The sequence below is a fragment of the Hippopotamus amphibius genome, chromosome 12, assembly GCF_030028045.1.
Source record: "Hippopotamus amphibius kiboko isolate mHipAmp2 chromosome 12, mHipAmp2.hap2, whole genome shotgun sequence".
Lineage (NCBI taxonomy): Eukaryota > Metazoa > Chordata > Mammalia > Artiodactyla > Hippopotamidae > Hippopotamus > Hippopotamus amphibius.
This window is the reverse complement of record NC_080197.1, coordinates 11,759,282-11,779,902: the sequence shown is the minus strand read 5'-3', so window position 1 is coordinate 11,779,902 and position 20,621 is coordinate 11,759,282. Positions and strand designations below refer to the sequence as shown.

The window sequence follows — 20,621 nt, the reverse complement described above, 5'->3', positions numbered from 1 at the left end:
CCCCTTGCGGGCCGTCGAGGAGAGAGCCGGCGGGCCCGGATCCCGCGAGGGGTGGGTTCCACGGCGGGAAAGCAGCTGCGCAGCGCTCTCAGGATTTAGTCTCATCTTTGATTTTTCTATAGTTTGAAAATGACTTGCCTGGGTGTAGGGTGATTTTTGTTTGTTTTGTTTGTTGTTTGTTTGTTTGCATTTATCCTACTTTGTGTTCTCTGAACCTCCTGGATCTGTGGTTTGGTGTCTGACATTGCGGAAATTTTCAATCATTATTTTTTCAAATATTTCGTTTGTTCCTCTTTTTCTTCTCTTTTTGGTGTTCCCATTATGCATATGTTAAACCTTTTGTAGTTACCCTACAGTCCTTATATATTCTCTTCTTTTTTTCAGTCTTTGTTCTCTTTGCTTTTCATCTTTTGAATTTCTCCTCTGCTGGAGGGAGGAATTTACATTCTATTGGAGGGAGTAAACAATAAATAAAATAAACAAATAAAATATAATGTGTCAGAAGATGGTGACCTCATGGAGAACAATAAAGCAGAGAAGGGGATGGATTGTGAGATGTGTGCATGTGAGGGGGGTTGGTGGGGGGAGGTTGCTACCATAAATAGGGAGTGAGCCACCTGACTAGCTTGGAGAAGATGTTCCTGGTACAGGGGGCAGCCAGAGCAAAGGCCCTAGGGTGTACATGTGCTTGGTGTATTGGAAAATCTGCCTGTGGCTCCTGTGTGTGATGGGGAGTGAAGGAGGTAAAGAGGAATAAGACAGAAGGTCAGAGAGGGTGGAAGGGTCTGGGAGGGGGCCCAGAAAGGAGCAGCACCACTAGGTGAACCCTTGGTAGGCATGTCTGAGAAACAGCAAGGAGGCCAGTGACAATGGAGTGGAGCATCCTCAGGCGAGAGCAGGGGGAGATGAAATCAGAGCAGCAGGCAGGGCCCAGGGGATATATGGCCTTGTAGACTATGCCAAGGACTTTGGATTTTATTCAAAATGTGATGGGAAGCCTTTGGGAGGTTTTGACAGCAAAGTGATGTGATCGGACTGACAGTTTGACAGGATCCCTCTGGCCACTGTGTTGAGAAGAGCCTGAAAGGGATCAAGGGCGGAATCGGGGAGCCTGGTCTGGAGGCTGCTGCAATCATTAGGCAACAGACAATGACTAGCTGGCCAAGAGCTATGGCAGCGGAGGGGTGAGTAGTGCAGATTCCAGATCTATTTTGAAGGCAGAGCCCACAGGAACCGCTGACAGGCCATTCATTTCAGCACTGTTTGTTACAGCAAAAGTTTGGAAGCAACCTGAATGTTCAGCTGCAGGAGACTAGCAATTACTGTGTACAACAGAACAGGACACAGGCTTGCGAAAGAATGAGGAAGCTCTTTGTGTATCCCTACAGAATGATTTTCAAGATATAGTAAATGAAAAAAGCAAAGTGCGGAACAGCGTAAATGTTACTATTGGTGTGGGGTAAAACAAAACAACACACACTCGTGTGTGTGTGTGCGCGCGCGTGCGTGCGCATGCCAAGAATGCCTCTGGAAGGATACATGAGGAACTGGTAGCAGTAATTGCCTCTGGGGACTGGGGGCATGGGGTCTAGAGGTGTGAGGGAAATTGCACTTTTCACTATACTTTTTGGATGTTGAATTTTGTACCTCTTCCAGTGGTTCTCAACTCGAGGTGATTTTGTCCCTCAGGGGACATGTGGCCATGTCTAGAGACATTTTTGGTTGTCGCCACTGGGGAGAGGGTTCTCTCGGAATCTACTGGGTGGACGCCGGGGATTCGCTGAGCAGCCTGTGGTACGCAGGACAGTCCCCGCCACAGACGACGATGCAGCCCCAGAGGTCAACAGTGCTGAGGTCGAGAAAGCCTGAGCTGTGGAAAAAATAAAAGTTCTGTTTTTGAAGGACAGTCTTTTATTCTGAGGTTATATTTTTGGGGGAATATTTGAAATATCTTTTGTCTTATTAGGAAATGGTGGTAGTACATGGTTGTTACTTTTCAACCTCTTTACTTGGCAAAATAAAATACCAGCAAGGCTTACATACTTCCCCCAACTGAATTGGCAATTCTATTGGCCTATTAAATTGTAAAGCTGGAAACTACTCTTTCCAGTAAATGGGCTTTGAAATGTAGTGGTTTTAAAATATAAAACCATACAAAAGTATCAAATTCTTTGATACTTTTCTCTTTAGGAGGTGCAATTCCTCTTATCTTGGGTAGGAACTAAAGAGTAGAATTTGATAGCAGTGATGCTGTCTGATTTCTGAGACTAGGTCACAAAAGGCATTGTGTTTGCTCCTTGCTTTCTCTCTTGGATCACTCACTCTGGGGGAAGCCAGCTGTCATGCTGTAAGAGCATTTAAGAAGTCCTGTGGGGGGGGGGGGTCCACATGGTGAGCAACTGAGGCTTCCCACCAGCAGCCAGCAAGGACCTGAGGCCTCCTGAGCCATGTCGGAATCAGATCTTCCAGCCTCAGTCAAGCCTTCCGATGACTGTGGCTGATGTCTTGATTGCAGCCTCATGAGAGACTACCCCCCCACCCCACCAAGCCAGAACTACTCAGCTAAAGACCCTCTTGAATTCCTGACCCACAAAAAACTATGAGATAATAAATGTTTCAAGCTGCTAAGTTTGGGGGTAACTTGTTACACAGCAGTAGATAACTAATATAGAAATCTTCAAGCCCTGTCAATCAAGGTGGAGATCACAAAAGGGCAATGTATAAGCAGGGTAGCCTGTCCACAGATGTTTTCATTTGGCTACTACAGGACCAACGGAAAAAACTAGAATTAGTTGTTAACACTAAAAAGTTGGGATATTTCCCATAAAAATCAAGATTTCTGACTTCTCTCAAAAAGCCTGAAAATCTGGCATTGCTGAGCCTGCATCTCTGTGTGCTGACAACCAGACAGAGATGTATCAAATTCACCCTTTTAGACAGGAAATGTGGTCTTAAGTTCACCACACTCACCACTGCTCCCTTATGTCTCTTAGCTGGGTTGCTTTATTCATTTATGTTACTTGCTTGACTCATGTAGGCATTTGACCTTATAACTTGTACTAGGAAACATTTTTATGAGCTATCAAGGCTATGAATATCCAGGCATTGTTGACACGAGAGTCAAATGACTGGAATTGGGGTTCCATGGACACAGCATGGGTTGGGTTACCACTGCTTGCATATTGGACTGACAAGTCAGCTATATTTTCATGCCTCCTCTCTTCCAGATGAAGAGAAACGGAGCTGCTCCTTCAGTTCCCCAAGCTCTCCAATTCAGCCTCCCTTAAAGATCTTCACACCCTTACCTCCCTGTGCCCTCCAGAAAATAAATCACCAAGCTTGTTTTCTCCATACCTTTTTATTGAACTCTGCGGACTCATTAAGGGACCATTTGCTTAGAAATTCTTAAACATTTGGACGTATTTTACAAGACAGGACAGCAGCTGGAGGTCACAATTTCATCTCATCACATGCATAAAAAGACACTGGGTTTTTTGTTGTTTGGTTTCCTCGTGTGTGTGTGTGTGTGTGTGTGTGTGTGTGATGCTCATTTTCACCTTTACAGGAAGGACTAGAGACGTCCACTGACCAGAGATGAACAAGACCCATGAACGCGACCCCGAGAAAAGAGCGGCTAAGGACATTGGTCATTTATGGCTAATGTGATTGGCTTGGCCCCCATTATGGGTGGGGCGATCAGAATGGCTTTGCTGGCAGAAAAGCCTCAACCTCACCCCATGGTTGCTGGGAGAGACAGAGGGTCTCAGCTGATGGGATCAGGGAACATGCTACCGTGGGGGGCATTGGGCTCAGAAAAAAGGAAGACCCTTGGCTCTAAAAGCTGGAGGACAGGCTGGCTCTGTGTTCCAGCTCAGCTCCCACGGCTCAGGGAATGTGATCCAGTTTCCAGATATCAGCTCCCACATTCCTGCCCCCAGCAAGTCCCAGACCAGGGGAAACCGTTACCTTGGACCCTTGGCTTAGCCTATTGGAAGAACCACCTTGTGGTCTCCCATGGGCTAGTGTGAGCTAAACTAGAGCATGAGACTGAAAATGCAGAGTAGGAGAGTTGAAAGGAGGCTGGGGCTGCCCCCATGGGCCCCCTGGAAGTGTAGCTCTGAGAAGACCCTTAGGGCAGAAAATTTGACCGTCATCTTGGCCCCCAAATGAGTCAAAGAACAGATGGCATTGATGGGGCTTATGGGCTTCAGTGGGAGAGGTCTCCCATTTCTCCTTCCTTCCCAGTAAGAAATACCTCAAGCCAGATGAGAACAAATGAATTCCTCTCTCCACTGACACATTCACTCATCCATTCATTCACTCAGAACAAACAAACAAACAAACAAACAAAAACACAGATTGGGTGACCACAATGTGCCAAAGTCATATGTTGGGGGATAACCCTGAGTTCCTTGACCTTGGATTGAAGCCAGGACAGGTCTGGAGCGCAAAGGGGCCAGATGCACAGCCCAGCAGCTGCTGATCTTCCTCTTACCCACCTCCCCTCCCCACCAGGCACCCTGAGCTCAAATGTCAAGCTCATTGGAGAGATACCCCAAAGCCCTGGTGAAGACCAGGGCGCCCGCGCCATGCTGTGGAGCAGTCCAGATCTCATGGGCATCTTCTGTGCTTCCCTCCTTATTTTCCAAACCTGGATTAGTTTAGAAGGCAGGAAGTACGCGGCCATCCATGCAGGACTCTGGAGAGCATCCTAATGGGACAGAATTGGGAGTTTTCTTCATTTTCCAGAATTGTCATGTCATTGCAGCCAGCAACTTGAGCTATTTCTGTAGGACAAAGTCTCAGAGGGGAGTCTTGGAAATGGGGGTTTTGTTTAATTTCGGTTTGGGAGGAAGGCAGATACACAGACTATCCATCCAAACCTATGGCCCTGCCTCATCCTGAGACTCCCTGGACTGGGGGTCACCCTGAGGATGGAGCCCCACCTCCTCCAAGCCCACCATACACAATTAGGGGGACCTTTAAAACCTCTTTTGTCAAATGCTCTCCTTGGAGAAAGTGGTATCTAGACTCACTTGGGAAGGGGCTACCGAGGTGGGAGAGTATGCATTCGACCCGCAGGCAGCCGAAGCCTCGTTTTGTTATAAAACTAGATTGCGGCTGTCTCTCTCTTTTGGTCTTTCTGGACTTACTTCATTGGGTGGGGACGTTCAAGGGTCTTGAATAGGATTTCCTGTTTTATTTGCTGGAAAAAAAAAAAGCCCTTTGGGGATGGTGCCATTTGCCAGTTTGTTCATTAGGCAGCTGGCAAGTGGGTAGAAGATTATTGTCTCTTGTACAGAAAGCCTGAGGCCTACGAGGGCCCAGGGTCTGGGCAGAGGGGCTGAAGCACCGTGAGAAGGCCATCCAAAGAGCGGGGGTTGCTCCTTGGCTGGCCTGAGGGAGGAGAGCACAAGCCTCATCCCACCCAGTGTGCTCCCTGTCAGGGCACTGGGGATGGAGAGGCGACCAACAGTGTCACTAAAACTGTCCATGATGGGGAACAGAGAGGGTCCGGGTATCCTGCTGACACTTCCCTCCCTGACACCCCCTCAGAAAGCTCCACATTCTAGAATCTGAGTTTCTGCTAACTGTGCTCTCTGCCTTTGCCCCAGCAGCTTGAGCCTGTGCTCAGATGTTCAAACCACACACACACGCACACATGCATACGTTGGAAGGGGGTGGGGCGAGGGTGGTGGAGAGAGAACTTCCCCGGGTGTTCAGTCCAGTTGGCATGCAGTGCTAGGCTCCCTCAGCAACACTCATCTTGTACATGAACAAGCCTCTCTTTAAACACCTGTGGTGTCAGAGAGCTGATTACCCGACACGGCATCGAGTTCCACAGTGAGGCAGCCCCACCATTAAGGAAGTGCTTCCTTAATTTGAACCAAAATTGACTGCCCTGTCCCTTTCACACAGGAGAAACTTTCAGAGACTGGCATGCAGCCATGCTGTGGGCAGGTGGGCTCTTCTTCAGGTGAACTGTCCCACTCTACCCCAACCCTTTCAGCCTTTAGATCTTTCCAGGATCCTTGCAAGAAGGAATGGAGAGTTAGTTAGCAGTGAAGATGAGGGACCACTTGATTAACAGAGTCCCTTCCAAATCCAAATCCATTTCTTCAAAATGGCATTTTGGGGAGTTCAGGAGAAATTCCAGGTTAAGACAATATCAGGGTCAGTGGGTGGAAACCCAAACTACACAACCTCTTCCTAGATGAAAACGGCTACAGGCAAGGTTGTTTGCTTATCTGGGCATCAAACCTAGCAAACTACTGGGAGACAATTTTGTTGTTGTTCTTGTGCAATAATTAAAAAAAAAAATCTTGTCTGTTTTATTTGGCTCTGGTTCAAACCAGATTACCAGGAATTTGGGGGGTGGGAAAATGCTGATTAGAGTCTTGGTCCAGAATGATAGATACATTTGTACTTCGGTTGGTTTCCCCTGGGAGAGACCCCATGGGGATGGCTCACTGCCATCCGGGGGACCTGATTTGGCTCAGATCTCTGACCGGGCAGAGGCCAGAGCCCTGAAGCTGACAGCGAGGCAGGTGGGATATGAGAATCTATAGATGCAAGTTGGAGATCATCTGGGCTTTCTTCATCTTCCTTCATGACCCGATAGATGGAGAATTATTTTCTGCCGAAGACCCTGCTTCATGAGATGTCCTCTTCCCACCCGAGGCCTGGAAGCTGCCTGCCTGGTGGAATTAATTATCCAGATAGTCCAGACACTTTCCGAGGCCTTGATAAGTGGAAGCTGGAAAAACACAACTGCCCTTGCCACAAATCTCTGGCTCTGTGGAGCCTGGCAGCTGGAAAGGGAAGGGGAGATGAGATGGCAGATTCTGGGGACCTGTCTTCTCAGGATTTGGCTGCAAGCTTGTCTGGCCACTGTTTTTTTGGTGAGGCTGTTGGAAATAGATTGAAACGAAGAACTGATAAGAAGTTGATGAGATCTGAGGCCCCGCATTTTCTCTGAGTTTTGCAAGAACCTGAAAGTGCCCTGACCTTCAGATCCAATCGATGTCACAGGGGAGCAGGGCTCTGGACGTGGTGACAGGCCAGCCAAGAGAGGTTTAGTTGTCTTCGGAATCTCAGAAATGCCAGAGGGAGGTTTTCTTGCAGGAGATTTTAGATTCCAAGATCTCTGGGAATGAGCGAACTCAGTCCCTTTAGCTCCCCGGCAGGGTGTGGGGATGAGCTAAACCAGCCCACAACCCACCCCGATTTGAGGACCATCTGTGGCCCTGCTTCCCCAAGTTTCACTCCTGCATCTGTGCTCTGGATTCTTAAGAACAATAAATAGAACAGACAGAATGAGGAGAGTAGCAGGTCAACAGATTCTAGGCCTTGTGTCAGGAAATGCCTGCACGAGGAAGTCAGACCCCAAAGTCTTTCCCCACCTCCAGAAAATCAGAATCAAAAAGACGAAAAAAAATAACAGTCCAATGAGCAGTGGGAGGAAATGACAGAGACCAGAAGATATCAGCTGCAATAATGACCAACAATAAAACCCCTAAGATGTTATTCTGTATCACAAAAGAAGAAATTAGACTTCATGGCCCAATTATAAATCCGCTAAAAATACATATATATATTTTACCCGAACAGAAAAATAGCCTACTCTGAGATGCGTGGACATCCTACGATGTGGTCACGCGTCAGATACTTCTAGAGCCAGAAAAATGGCAACAGAAAATGCAGAGGTAACTCTTATTTCTGGGTGTAGCCAGGGCTGGTTTGGGTCACCCGGGTTGAGTGAAAGCATTTGGATGCTGTCATATAAGCAGTGGGAGGTGAGGAAATTTCAGCTCAGGGCTGGAGGTTCTCCACTGTCCTGCTGGGGGAGTCAGGGGAAGGCCCCTTTCATCTCCTGCCAACTTCGAAGCCGCCGCTGTAGAAAAAGTCCTTTCCCAAAGGATCATGTGCTAGAGGCTTTTCTCCCCACTCTCACTGGATTCAAAGTTACTTGACTGAAGGCTGAAGCCTGGGGTCCTGTTACTTGAGAATAGTTGGCAGAGAAATGAGGAAAGGAGAGAGAGACAGAGACACCTGGCTTTAGTGACCCTTGTCCGTGGTGAATTTTAAATTTTCCCCTGCCCATGGACTACACACTCCAGCCATGACTTGGAGCAAGACAGAAATATACAATAGTTACAAACATCAACAGTACATTACAGTTTTACAGAAGAGAATACGGTTCTGTTTTTTCTCCTTAGAAATGTAGATCTTATTCGGAGAAAGGGCAGGGATGAGGCTTACAGTTACTAAGACACGGCAGAGGAGAGATCGGGAATCAGTCTGAAAAGGTTTGTATCACCAGCAATTCTCAGGGGCAAAAGCCAGACGGGTTGAAAGGAAATGGCCTCCTCAGGACTTGCTGTTTCCCCATTGCCGTCGTCTTTCTTCTTGATCCCCAATGCTTTTGGAGAAAGGGGCTTCACAGGACTGAATGTTCTTTCCCCTTTTTTCTTTCCCCATTAAGTGTGCTTAAGATATAATTCCTAAAGAAGGCACTGAGAAATCTACTGCACCGAATTCCTATTGTTTTTCTTTACCCCAAGATAAAAAGGTGAATAAACGGACTCCTCCAGAGCTTGCCCACCTCTCTCTGCTGGTCCTAGACGGTCCCCCGTGTAATCGGGACACCCAGCTACCTGGTCCCTAGCCCTTTTTGATAATGGTGGAAGTTTGGCAGGGTTCTTGATGAGTTTTACTGAATTTGCCAAAGGGAGGACCAAGCATCCGTCCACCTCCAGCTCCTGGATTCATTTCTTCGGGATAACTTGTTTTTTTCCCTACTTCTGTTGGTTCAGGAATGGGTGGGACATGGACCACCAAGTGAAAGCAGTATTTGCCTCCAAACCATTGCTTTCCTCTCCTCCATCAATACCCATCTATCAAGGTTAGCTTCTCAGTGGAGACTCAGGTAGATTTCCCAGTGCGCGTACACAGGTACAGATAGGGTGTACACATATTAAAAATCTGGGTATGTTTCTTTTTGGCAAGTGGGGGCCTGGGAGAACTTACAATACTCTATTTTGAATCGGCACAGGGTAAAAGCTATATTCTTACAATACATCCACAAGTAAAAGGAAAACCCAAAACAAAACGCAATACTTTCTAAGCATAGTATATGCTGAGTTTCAATTATTCTGTTTCTATAAGAACTCTATAGGACTCTGGCTATTAAGCCTGAAAAAGTAGGTTCTTAATGATACTTCTGAATTCATCCTTCAAAAGTGACTCAATAAAATGCTACTTTAAGTTCAGACAAAATACATGAGGAAGGAAGGGGTAGGTCCTGCGTGACCACACAAGGCAGAGAGGGCCTTTGGTTACAAGGAGAGTTGCACCAATTGGTTATTAGTTTAAAAAAAAAAGAAAGAAAGAAATCATTTCTAACCTGTACACTTCTCGTCTGCTTCAACCAGCAAATGAAATGCCTCGATTTGAAGAAGGGGTGGTAAGTTCCTTCTCGCTATATATGGCTATATTTAAACATGTTCACTTTCCTGATATGTAAAATAGACTATATTATTATTATCATTAATTTTTTACAGATAGCATCAGCTCTAAAAATATCTGAATCGGAAATCACAACTATTTACTTTTATCAAAAAGCATTTGTTTGTTTTCCCTGAATTTTCACATTTGTGCTGATGGCGGATGTAAATGGTGATGGAAACAGAGATGTGAGGTGGCCCAGGGAGGGTGGTTCTGCGGCCTTTCCTCTACAGGCCCCCAGCTTGTACTGTGTGCTCAGCAAAGCACCTTGGGAGCCCTGTGTTTCCTCTCTCCGGTGTGCCACCAGCACAGGATGACCTCATACTCCCTGCCCCTTAAATCCCTTTGCATTTGCTGCGAGAGTACTCTGAAGATACTTCCAGAGTCAAGATACTTTGTTAACGCAGCAAAAAAACGGGATTGCACCCTCCTGGAGGGATCTACAATCCTTGGAGATGCTGAGAAGCAGTATGAACCATGTGCATACGCAGCAGAGAACACACATTTATTTTTAAGGGCAGTGGAATGACCCCATGTCATCATACCTGTGACAGGTGGCCCAACCTCATGCCACTGTGCAGAGGGTAGGCAGAATGACTCCGTGATATCTGTGTACTGACAGGAGGATTGTGCCATTGTACTAACAGGCAGACCAACAACATATTCTATGAAGAACAGGCAAACCACGTTTTGTCCCATCAGGAAGACGTATGCCTGGCACGGTACTGAGCTTCGGCAGATCTACGCTATTGTACTTGGGACACCATCCGTCAACACTGTATTAGGAGAATGACATTGGTCCATTGTACTAGAGACAAGCAGATCAATAACATGTCATCTTTACTGACAGATGGGCCAACAGCATGGCATCGTGCTAACCGGTGGCTCCACCCAATGTTGCTGAACTGAGGAATGGCCAACACCACCACGCTGTTGGGCTAAAATCAGGCAGGTCAACGCCAGGTCATCAAACTGAGACAGGAAGACCGACAGCAAGAGATAGACCAGAACTGTTCACGATGCACACAAATACTTATTGCTTTTGTCTGTACTGGCTGCACTGATGGCTGCAGAAAGGAGAGCTGAGCTGTTAGTACAGACAGTGACACTGAAAACACACCAACACCTGGTTGACAAGAAAGAGAACAGAGTAAAACACCCAATGCCCATCCATCTATTTCATTCTTCTGAGATGTTCATGTTTCCTGTATACGTGACTTTATAAGAGGCCCCATGCAAGGGCCAAGTACCCTTCCTGATGCAAGAGGGTTAAGGGGAGGCTTCAAGGGGGCAGAGGAGGAGCCCACAGACTTTGACATGGCAGACAGCAATACCAGCACAGTATCAGCCACCGTGGCCAGACACACACCTGGAGCAAAAACCCAACTGTAGTCCCAACAAGTGGCCCACGGGAAATCGTGCTTGTTTTAAAGTGCAAGATGTTGACACTGTCCCTGGTAGAACCTATTTTTGAAAAACATAAAGTGCTTTTTATTTTAACTTTTTTTTAAAACTTGAATATCACAGGAAACAAAAAAGAATTTCTATTATAATAAATGCTTTCCCTGTCTCAGCAGGAAGTATTCAAAAGTCTGAACTGGGCATTTCAATTGGGGATTTTTTTTTTTTCCCTTTCGTTTTTCTCAGGTTAAAAAAATCAGATTTTATTCTGTTCTTCGGTAATATACAGTCTCTTTGAATAAGCTATTCTTTTGCATATTTGACACTTGCATATCTTTTGAGTCTACACTAGTGATGTACAGAAAGCATTTTCCTTCTACAACCCTCAAGCAATGCTCAGAGTTCATACTGTTGGCTGAGTGCCCGCCTTCTGAACCCTTCCCAGGTTGCCAGGGGGCAATTAGAATTGAGTACAAGTGGTGCAACTCACCCTGATGATATCTCAAAATAAAATCTCAGGTACTACGGAATACTGAAGTCAATGAAGACATTTGAGGAAGGGTTTTGCGCTGGGATCGTGGCTTATGGTGCAGGTTTTCCCATGACACGAGCATTCCCTGTAGTCTTCTAGCAGTGGGATCCATCCAGCAGGTGATGGACAGAAGTTCCTAGAGGTGACCAGGCAACACCCAAACCCAAATTGGTCAACCCACTCTTTGAACACCAGCCACTTGTTCCGGCATCCTTCTCCAGCTGAAGCCAGGAGGGATGGAGATGTTGCCCTCAGAGGCTGTGATGGAGAGCCATGAGAGAAGAATGGGGAGTAGGTGGCCTTGGTTATGTCTAGAATGTGGTAGCGGTGGCTGTGAGTTCTGCTCTTGTCATCTTCCAAAGAGGGCAGTGGAGTTGTTACAAGGAGGCGCCACACGCTACGGCTTGGCCAGCTTCACTCTGATGGACCCCTAAACGGCTCTCAAGGTTTTAAGGGAGCTTTCTCTGGGGTCTCTCTCCTTTCTGGGGGCTTTGCAGAGCCTTTCTGTTTCAGAGTTCACGCAGAAAACGCTCTGTGGCAAGTAAGCTCAACAGCACCCCTCTTTGGACCCTGCCACAAGTCTCTCCTCCGTGTGGGGGTGGTTCAGATGCTCTGATCCCGTGCGCTTCCATGGGCTCCTCCCCCCGGTAACACCCGGATGTCAGGGGAGATGTGGTTCTCAAGTTTGCACTTTTCCTGACCACTGGGAGCTTTTCCAGTCAATGCTTCTGTAGAGTAAATACAGTTCTGCCTTAAGAACTTAGGGGAGGTGGGTAAGGGGGAGCTTTCAAAGTGGTTCTTCTCTGATCTTGTCCCGACACTGAACTTGGGACTAGTGCTCCCGTGGAGGCTTTTGGGAGGGCTGGAGTCCACACTGTAGAGCATTTGCCCCTCATCATCCGTGTCCGCGTCAATGTACTGGTGGATACCTGCTTCGAAGTTGAACGCTATTGCTGTGTGTTTCTCGGGCGAGCGGGGGGGCGTCCTAGCACTTGCTGTGGTGTAGATGGAGGACTCTGGACTCAGCACAGGCCTGTCCAAGAGTGTGGCACACTCCAGCCCAGCAACAGCTGCCGCAGCGCCCCCCCGGTTCCTAAGAGGGTCATGGTAACTACCCAGAACGGGGACTAATGGACTGGGATCGCCCTCCATGAAGTTGACTTTAAGTGCTCGAAGCTTCAAGGGGTTGGTGGTCTTCATGGAACTCTTGGGGCTCTCAATGAAGAAAGCAGAGCGATGGCTGGGATCAGGGGTGGGGTTGGCCTCCACAAACCTACCACCAGTGGCACCCAGAGCTCCCCGCCAGCCAACCTCTGGGGCCATGCCACCTCCAGGTTTGCTTGGGAGCGACGCCAAAGGGCTGTGGGAGAATCTGGTGGCTTCAGGGAAGTCTGTGGCACAGCTAATGAAGCTATCAATGCTCGACATGCTTCGCATGTCAATGACCCCTTCCGTACGAGTGGGCAGAGGGGCTACGGGGCTGGGGATACTCTCCATTTCAAGTTCTTCCTTTGGTTTGCTCTGTGTGGCTGACTCCTTAGTATTGAGGATGGGTTGAGATTGGGTCTTGGCCATCTTATTGTACATGTCTTCCAACTGCTGGACGTTCAGGTGTTGAGGACTAGAAGACGATCTGGCCTTCTCAGGGGATCCTTGCTCCTTGGTTTCAAAGGACTTACTTGAGCTGGTTTCGGACAGTGTCCTCTTTGTCCATTTCCATTTGTTGGGAGACAAGTGATTATCTTGCACTTTGTCCTTCGGACCCATATTCTCTCCATTTTTCTCAACCACAATGTCCATCATCTCGATGCTCCGGGGGAACGCATCCTTCATGTTCATGGATACGATGCTGCCATTCCTCTTGGCTCTCTCCAGAGCCTCTCTCCGCTTGATTGCTTTCTCCTGCCTCTTCTGCTCCTTGTAGAACTCAGAGAAGTTATTGACAATGATGGGGATGGGAAGAGCAATCACCAGGACCCCCGCAATGCAGCAGAGACCCCCCACAATCTTCCCCAGGAGGGTTTTGGGGTAGATGTCTCCATACCCAACAGTCGTCATGGTGATGGTGGCCCACCAGAAAGAGGCCGGAATACTTTTGAACTTGGTGTCATCCTCATCCTTCTCGGCAAAGAAGACGAGGCTGGAGAAGATCATGATGCCCATGGCGAGGAACAGGATGAGCAAGCCCAGCTCATTGTAGCTCCTCCGCAGGGTGAAGCCCAAGGACTGGAGGCCAGTGGAGTGACGTGCGAGCTTAAGGATGCGGAGAATACGCATGATGCGGAAGATCTGGACCACGCGGCGGACGTTCTGGAACTGCAGCACGCTCTTGTTGGATTCAGTGAGGAAGATGGTGACATAATATGGCAGGATGGCCAACAAATCAATGGCATTGAGCGGGCCCTTGAAGAACTTCCACTTTTTGGGGGAGGAGAGGAACCGCAGCAGGTACTCCATGGTGAACCACGCAATGCACACGGCCTCCACGTGGGCCAGCTGGGGGTTGTCTGTGGTCTGGCCGAACTCATCAAGGCTCTGCAGCTCAGGCAGCGTGTTGAGGGACAGCGCGATGGTGGAGAGGACGATGAACATGATGGAGATTATGGCAAGGATCTGTGAGAAGAAGAGAGTGGGGTTTAGTCACCGACCCTCGATGGATGGGCATCCTAACACTCTGGGTATTTCCAGGACTCTTCAGGAAAAAAAAAAATCTAAACTCCTAAGCTTATCCATCAGCCCTCCTCCCCACCCCCCGGAAAGCTCTCTGCGTCTCATAGGCTCACCCCTCTGTCTCTGCTGCCCCTGCTAAAGGGCTGGGGGTGGGGGTGGGGTCCCCATGTTTACATCATTTGATCCTGGTTGAGCTGAGTGGCCCAGAGATGGAAAGAAAATCCAGGCTGGGCTGAACCAGCCCACCACGGAAAATTTGAGTTCAGGGATCCGGAGGTGAGTGGGTTACAGCAATGATGAGCCTCTGAATCAAGCACAACCTCGGCCTGAACCAGCTTCATGATAAGCCCAAGCCTCACGCAATTTTTCTCCCAAGTTGTAGGGAATCAGAAAAACCATGCAAAATCAGAGAAAGCTGAACCTTTGAGAGAAGCTAGAGATTAAAGGGAAATGGCAGAGAGAAGGAGCAGGGAGGACATAGGAAGTTTGAAAAAGGGTGTAGAGGGCCGCAGTTAAGAGCTTGGGATCTGGTGTCAGGCTGTTTTGGGTTCAGGTCCCATTGCTTCCATTTCCTTACCTTGAGCCAGGCATTTAATCTCTCTAAGCCTCAGTTTCTTCATCTGCAAAATGGGATGATAATAACAGTATCTATCTCAGAGAGCTGCTGTGAACACTCAATGTGTTAACACATGCAAAGCACTTAGGACAGTTTCCAGCAGCACCTAGTGAATGTCTAATAAATGCCAGCTGTCATCACGGGGGATATAGCTCAGCCTACACCACCCTGTTGGCCCAGACCACCCAGCCTCTGGGCAGCTGGCTAGTCTTTGCTTCTCACCCTTGTTCTGAAACTGCCTGTTGTATCCTGAAAGTAAACGCTGTTGCTGCTTGGCTGAGCATGAGAGGGTTCTGTCCCCTGTAATGAACCCCTGATCGGGACATGTGGTTGCCAAGTCCCTCTGCATTTGACTCTGACTCCTCTCTTTGGCCTCTCCTGCCACAGGTTCCCAAACTTCACGCTTCCCTAATCACATGCTACCATTGGTCAGTTCTGCAGGTCTGTGCCTCTTCCTCTCTGTCCAGTGAATTCCAATCCATCTTTTAAAATCCAGCCCACATGGCCCCTCCCTACAGAGATCATCTCTGGAGGGGCCAGCCACTCCATCTTCTGGGCTCCTTCATCATTTTGCCATGCCTTGGGGTACTTGGCACACACAGCCTTTTACAGGTGTGTGTGTGTGTGCGCGCGTGCACGTGCACACACGTGCATCACTTCCCAGAATCTGTGAGCTTTGTGGGGACAGGGAAGGGTTCTGAGATTCACCTCTGCACCCCTAACACCTAGGGCAGCTGGTTCCCATTGTGTTTCTTGGCTGTGGCTCAAGTTCGCGGAGCACAAGTGGAAGGCTCAGGACCAGAAATCAGTTTTCAATTTGGCTACTGTTTATTAATCATCTTCTATGGGTGAGGCACTTTGCAAAGTGCTGGGGATACCACAGGTAGCAAGAGAGCTCTGGTATCTTTCTAGGCCAGCTTGGAAGATGAAATGGAGTGTCATGCCACGCAGTGTTTCCCCAGCCTCAGCTGTTCTACCAACTTCCTGATTTTTTTTGCTATAGCTGTCTGACATATCCCATGTATTAAAAAAAAAAAAAGCTTTTGAGTTTTAATTTCTCGATTGGCACTCATTGAAATACATATATACACACATATATATATGTATATGCATAACTGAATCACTTTGCTGTACACCAGAAACACAACATTGTAAATCAACTATACTTCAACAAAAATAAGTCTTAAAAAACTAAAATTCTATAATAACCTTCTAAAGTGACATATCTGACACATACAAAAGTAGATCTAATTTATATATACTTATGAAACATAATCAAATGAACACCTCTAAACCCACCACCCAAAAAGCAGAGCATGTAGCAACAACACTGACACTTCCTGTGTGTCCTTCTCCACGCCTGAGATAATCTAAATTCCTTTCCTCATCCCTTTTCTGTATAGTTTTTAATACAAATGTACGTGTCCCTAAATAAATTGTTTCATTTTGCTCAATTTTGATATCATATTGTATGTTATACTACTTGTTTTAAGAGTAAAAAACCAACACACACTACTCACCTTCTCTGTTTTATTTTAGCCTTGTCCTAAGAAATAATCTTTGCAAAACTGCTGATTTTGCATGCTGGGGATCTATGTATTAAATATTCATTAAAATAAATAGGTGATCATTGGAATAAACATTTGGAACTCCTGCATCGAGGTTAAGAGTGTGGACCCTGGGGGAATTCCCTGGTGGTCCAGTGGTTAGGACTCAGCATTTTCACTGCCGGGGCCTGGGTTCAATCCCTGGTTGGGGAACTAAGATCCCATAAGCCCTGCAACTCACCCAGAAAAAAAAAGAAAAAAAAAGATTGTGGGCCCTGGAGTTGGAAGCCAGCTCTGCCATTTATCAGTCAGGTGGCCTTGGGCATTGCAACTTTCCTTGCCTCAGTTTCCTTATTTGAAAAATGGGGATCTTCCAGCGGTTCTTAACTGGGGATGATTTTGACCACCACCACCCCCCCACCCCCAACCACCTGGGGACATTGGGCAAATCTGCAGAAATTTTTGGTTGTCACGACTTGGAGGACGGGAGCTGGTGAGTGGCCAGGGATGCTGTTAAATATCCTATAATGCACAGGACAGTCCCTACCACGGAGAATGATCAGGCCCCATATGTTAACAGTACTAAGGTTGAGAAACTCCGGGGTATACCAGTAGTCAACCCCTCCGAAGCTGCAGAATGAGGGAAAAGAGCTGTTAGCACAGAGCTAGGCACAGAATGGGCCTGACCTTGCAGGGCGGCCAGCCGGGACTTTGGGCTGAGCCCCCAGTGGAGCTGCAGCTGTCTCTGACTCCCGGCCCCAAGGGCAGTTGCAGAAGAAGCAGATTCCTGGGGACTCTATTCCTTTAAGAGCTGGGAGGTCTTGTTTCCATCAGAGGCTGGCAGGGGAAGCCTGCTCCACTTTCTACCCCCAGACAACTCCAGGGAAGGCCCACATAATTGATGTCTGCTGACAGGTGCATGAATTATGCACCCACCTATTGTACAGTCCTTAGCGCTGTTATTCTAAGGCGGGCACCCCTCCTTTGTACCCGAGAATATGCTCTCTCCTCCCCTCCTCTCAGCCTTAAGATGCTTAGGAAAGAAGAAAATGTGGGCAGAGGCTTCACTGCATCCTGGAGAAGGGGCAGCCGCTGCTCAGGGTTGGGTTGGCAGGGTGAGAGGGTACCAACCTCCTGCCTTGACACGTGCACACATCAAATATCCCGTGTGCTAATGCAGCGTGGACCCCACCCCCCCACCCCCCGAAGCCCTGCCCGCAAGACTGCTTTCTCTTCCAGGCCCTCTGAAGCCCTTAGGGTCAGGGTTACACTCCCTGACTGGGAGGCTTCTGAACATGAGTTAAACCTTCTGTGCCTCAGTTTCCTCATCTGTAGGATTTGGCAAGGGGGGGTCACTGAAAGGCAGCAAAGAGAATTCAATGAATTCATGAGGCCTTTAGATCAACTTCTATTGCTTTTATTATTTCACAACATTATACTTATTTATAAGCTAGGTGGACTTGGCTTTGAGCACCAGTGTTATTATTTCCCCCTGACTGTGTGGCCTTGGACAAGTCACTTCCCCTCTCTAAGACTCCATTTATCTCTAAAATGGAGATGAAAGTAACTGAGCACCTACCATGAAACAGCCACTTAATATATATTTTATGTTATTAAATTATTATTTGGGTAATTTATTGTCACCCCTCCCCCCAGCCTCTGGACTAGTTGCTTCTGGAGGTCCAGGACTAGGCCTGTGGACCCCAGTGCCTGGCTAAGGCAGCAGGCATCCACTAAACAGTCTTGAGCCCAAATGAACTGTGTTGATCTGGTCTTTGGGTTGGGCCCCAGGGATTGGGGACCAGCCAGCACTAGTCCTCCCAGCCCCAGCTCAACTCCCTTGACCAGGCCTCTGCATTTCCAGGCTTGCTTTCCTGGGATCTGGCCCCAGTCGGGTTTGGGCAAAACTCCAGGAACCCAGGGAGCAGAGGCAGGAACCAGGATCAGGACTCAGAGGCTATCCCCAAATTCCCTCCCTGTGAGGAGGTTCTGAATCCTGCAGCCCACCTGTCTGCACCAAACGTGGGAGGGAGCTTTGGTCCTCTCAGAGAAGAGATTGGCAGGTAGGGGTACCCAGGGTGGGAATCAAGGGCGCTGCAGCCAGGCCCTTCTCACCCTAAACAAAAAAATGTTGGCTCTGGTGGTTAATCACAGGATGCCTACCTTTGGCTCCAGCAATAAACAGGCTGTTTATCATTTGCTCTGCACACTCCCCTGCTCTTCCAGGAATGTGGACAAGGCACAGAATGTCCTTGCAGAAAAGAGCCCAGGCTCCTCTCTCGAAAGATGGGGAGACTCAAGCAGAGAAGGGAAGGGACTAGTTCATGGTCACACAGTTCACTGCGGTCAAGTCTGTACAGTGACACTAGAAGCTCTAGTGAGCTGAGCTAGCTGCACCTAGTGTTTGGGTCCTGCAAACTGTTTTCATATACATCCATCTTCACAGCAGCATTATTTGTAAGAGGCAAAAAGTGAAATCGACCTGAATGTCCACCAACTGATGGATAAACAAACTGCGGTCTATTCACACAATGGAATATTATTCAGCCATAAAAAGGAATGAAATACTGATACATGATACCATATGGATGAATCTTGAAAACATTATGCTGAGCGGAAGAAGCCAGACACAAAAGGCCACATAGTGTTGATTCTATTTATATGAAATGACCAGATAAGGCACATCTATAGAGATAGAGGCAGGTTAGTTGTTGCCAGGGCGGGGACAGGGATTAACAGTTAATGGGCATGAAGGATCTTATTGGGATGATGAAAATGTTCTAAAATTGATTTAGGATGATGGTTGTACAACTTGGCAAATTTACTGAAAAATCATTGAACTGCTCACTGGGAATGGGTGAATTATATGCTATGTAAAATAAGCCTCAATATAAGTTATATAAAAGGTTGCCTTCCATAAAGAGTATCCTATTGCTTTTAATCCTCACAACCACACTGATGGGTCACAGGAGAGAAACAGAAATCCAAGCAAGCCACAGCCCTGCTATAAACCCTGCAATGGCTCCCCATGCTCTTAGATAAAGTTCCGATTCCTTTGCATTTAGTTGTCATATATTTACTGAGACCTTACTAAGTGCTATGATCTTTGCTGGGGTTGCAGCATGAATAAGAAAGACAATTTCCCTGGCCTTAAGGAACTGGTAGGGAAAGGCAGACAAAAATCCCCATAACCTAATAAAGGAGGAAGATGATGTCAGGTAGTATTATCTGAGACATGTTACTAAGAAACAAACCAGGGGGATCAGTGGAGAAGCACTGGGGGTGTTCACATGATGTTGCATGGTCAGGGCAGTCCTTTTACAGGAGATGCCCTGGTTCTGAGACTTGAAGGTGAGGAGTGTGTCATTCAAAGATCTGAGCATTCCAGGTACAAGCACAGCATGTGCAAAGGCCCTGGGGTGGGAATGAGCTTGGCGTATCAAGCAACAGAAAGGAGCTCAGTGTGGGTGGGCCTGCATGAGCAAGGCGGTGAATGGGAGAAGATGAGGTCAGAGAGGCAGGAGGCATAACAAGGAGATTTGGATTTTGTATTAAGAACCATCTTTCTTCTCTCTCCAGACCATTTCCTCCATTCCTCATTGCGTATTCCACAATGAATCCTGGCAAAACCACTTACAATTCCCAAGCTGCACCGCCATGGTTGCTCAAGCCTCCAGATCCTTGCCCACGCTGTTCCCTCTGCCTGGAGTGCCCTTCCTCTCCCACTCCTCCTAGCTGATCCCTACTGCCAGCTGAGGCCTCACTTGCTCCAGTGAGCCCTCTCTGACCCCTATGTGTGGGTTGAGAACGTCCGTCCACCCCCTGGACTCTCACAGCCCCTGAGTTTCTCCCTCCACAGCACTGACCTTGCTGAGCTGGAATTTCCTCCTCTGTGTCTTGCAATAGAACGTCAGCTGTATGAGGGCCCAGGCTGGGTTTGTCTTGTGTTGCTGTATCCCCAGTTCCTGAAACAGTGCCTGGCACAGAGCAGGCGCTCCCTACATACTTAATAAATGAATGACCAAGCAAACGAATGACATGCAGGCTCAGAGAATGAAGTGAATTTTCCAGGCCCACACAACTCGCAAGGAGTAGATCTGGGACTCCAGCTCAGGTCTGCGCATCTCCCCAAGATATTTTCAAGGACGTAGGAGGTGGCGGTTTCTGGACCATCAAACCTTTTGCTCCTTTTATGGTGCTTCCGCTTCCCCAGCTTTAAGGGGGGATTACAGATGGGGAGTTTTAATCAGAAGGGTCACTGGCACAGATCCGATTAAGAGGATTGGGAGCAGGCTGATGGTTTCGACTCCCTCTTCTACAGGTAGGGGCCTCTGGTTGGGGGGATTAG

At 47.8% G+C, this 20,621-nt stretch overlaps 1 protein-coding gene across 2 annotated transcripts in view; it reads right to left on the bottom strand.

The window, feature by feature from the left end:
- Positions 1-1,770: 1,770 nt before the first annotated feature.
- The window catches only part of KCNB1 (potassium voltage-gated channel subfamily B member 1), a 105,973-nt gene continuing 87,122 nt past the window's right edge, over positions 1,771-20,621 (bottom strand). Inside the window, exons 2-3 of one of the 2 annotated variants that reach the window (XR_009048536.1) lie at positions 11,399-14,053; positions 1,771-1,870 (exon numbers count right to left, since the gene is read on the bottom strand). Coding sequence is in view for 1 of the 2 variants with exons in the window: in XM_057703670.1 (XP_057559653.1) it covers positions 12,044-14,053 (2,010 nt within the window). In the remaining variant the exon portion in view is untranslated. Of the gene's footprint in view, positions 1,871-11,151; positions 14,054-20,621 lie in introns of those variants that run through there. The other variant, XM_057703670.1, reaches the window with a different exon arrangement.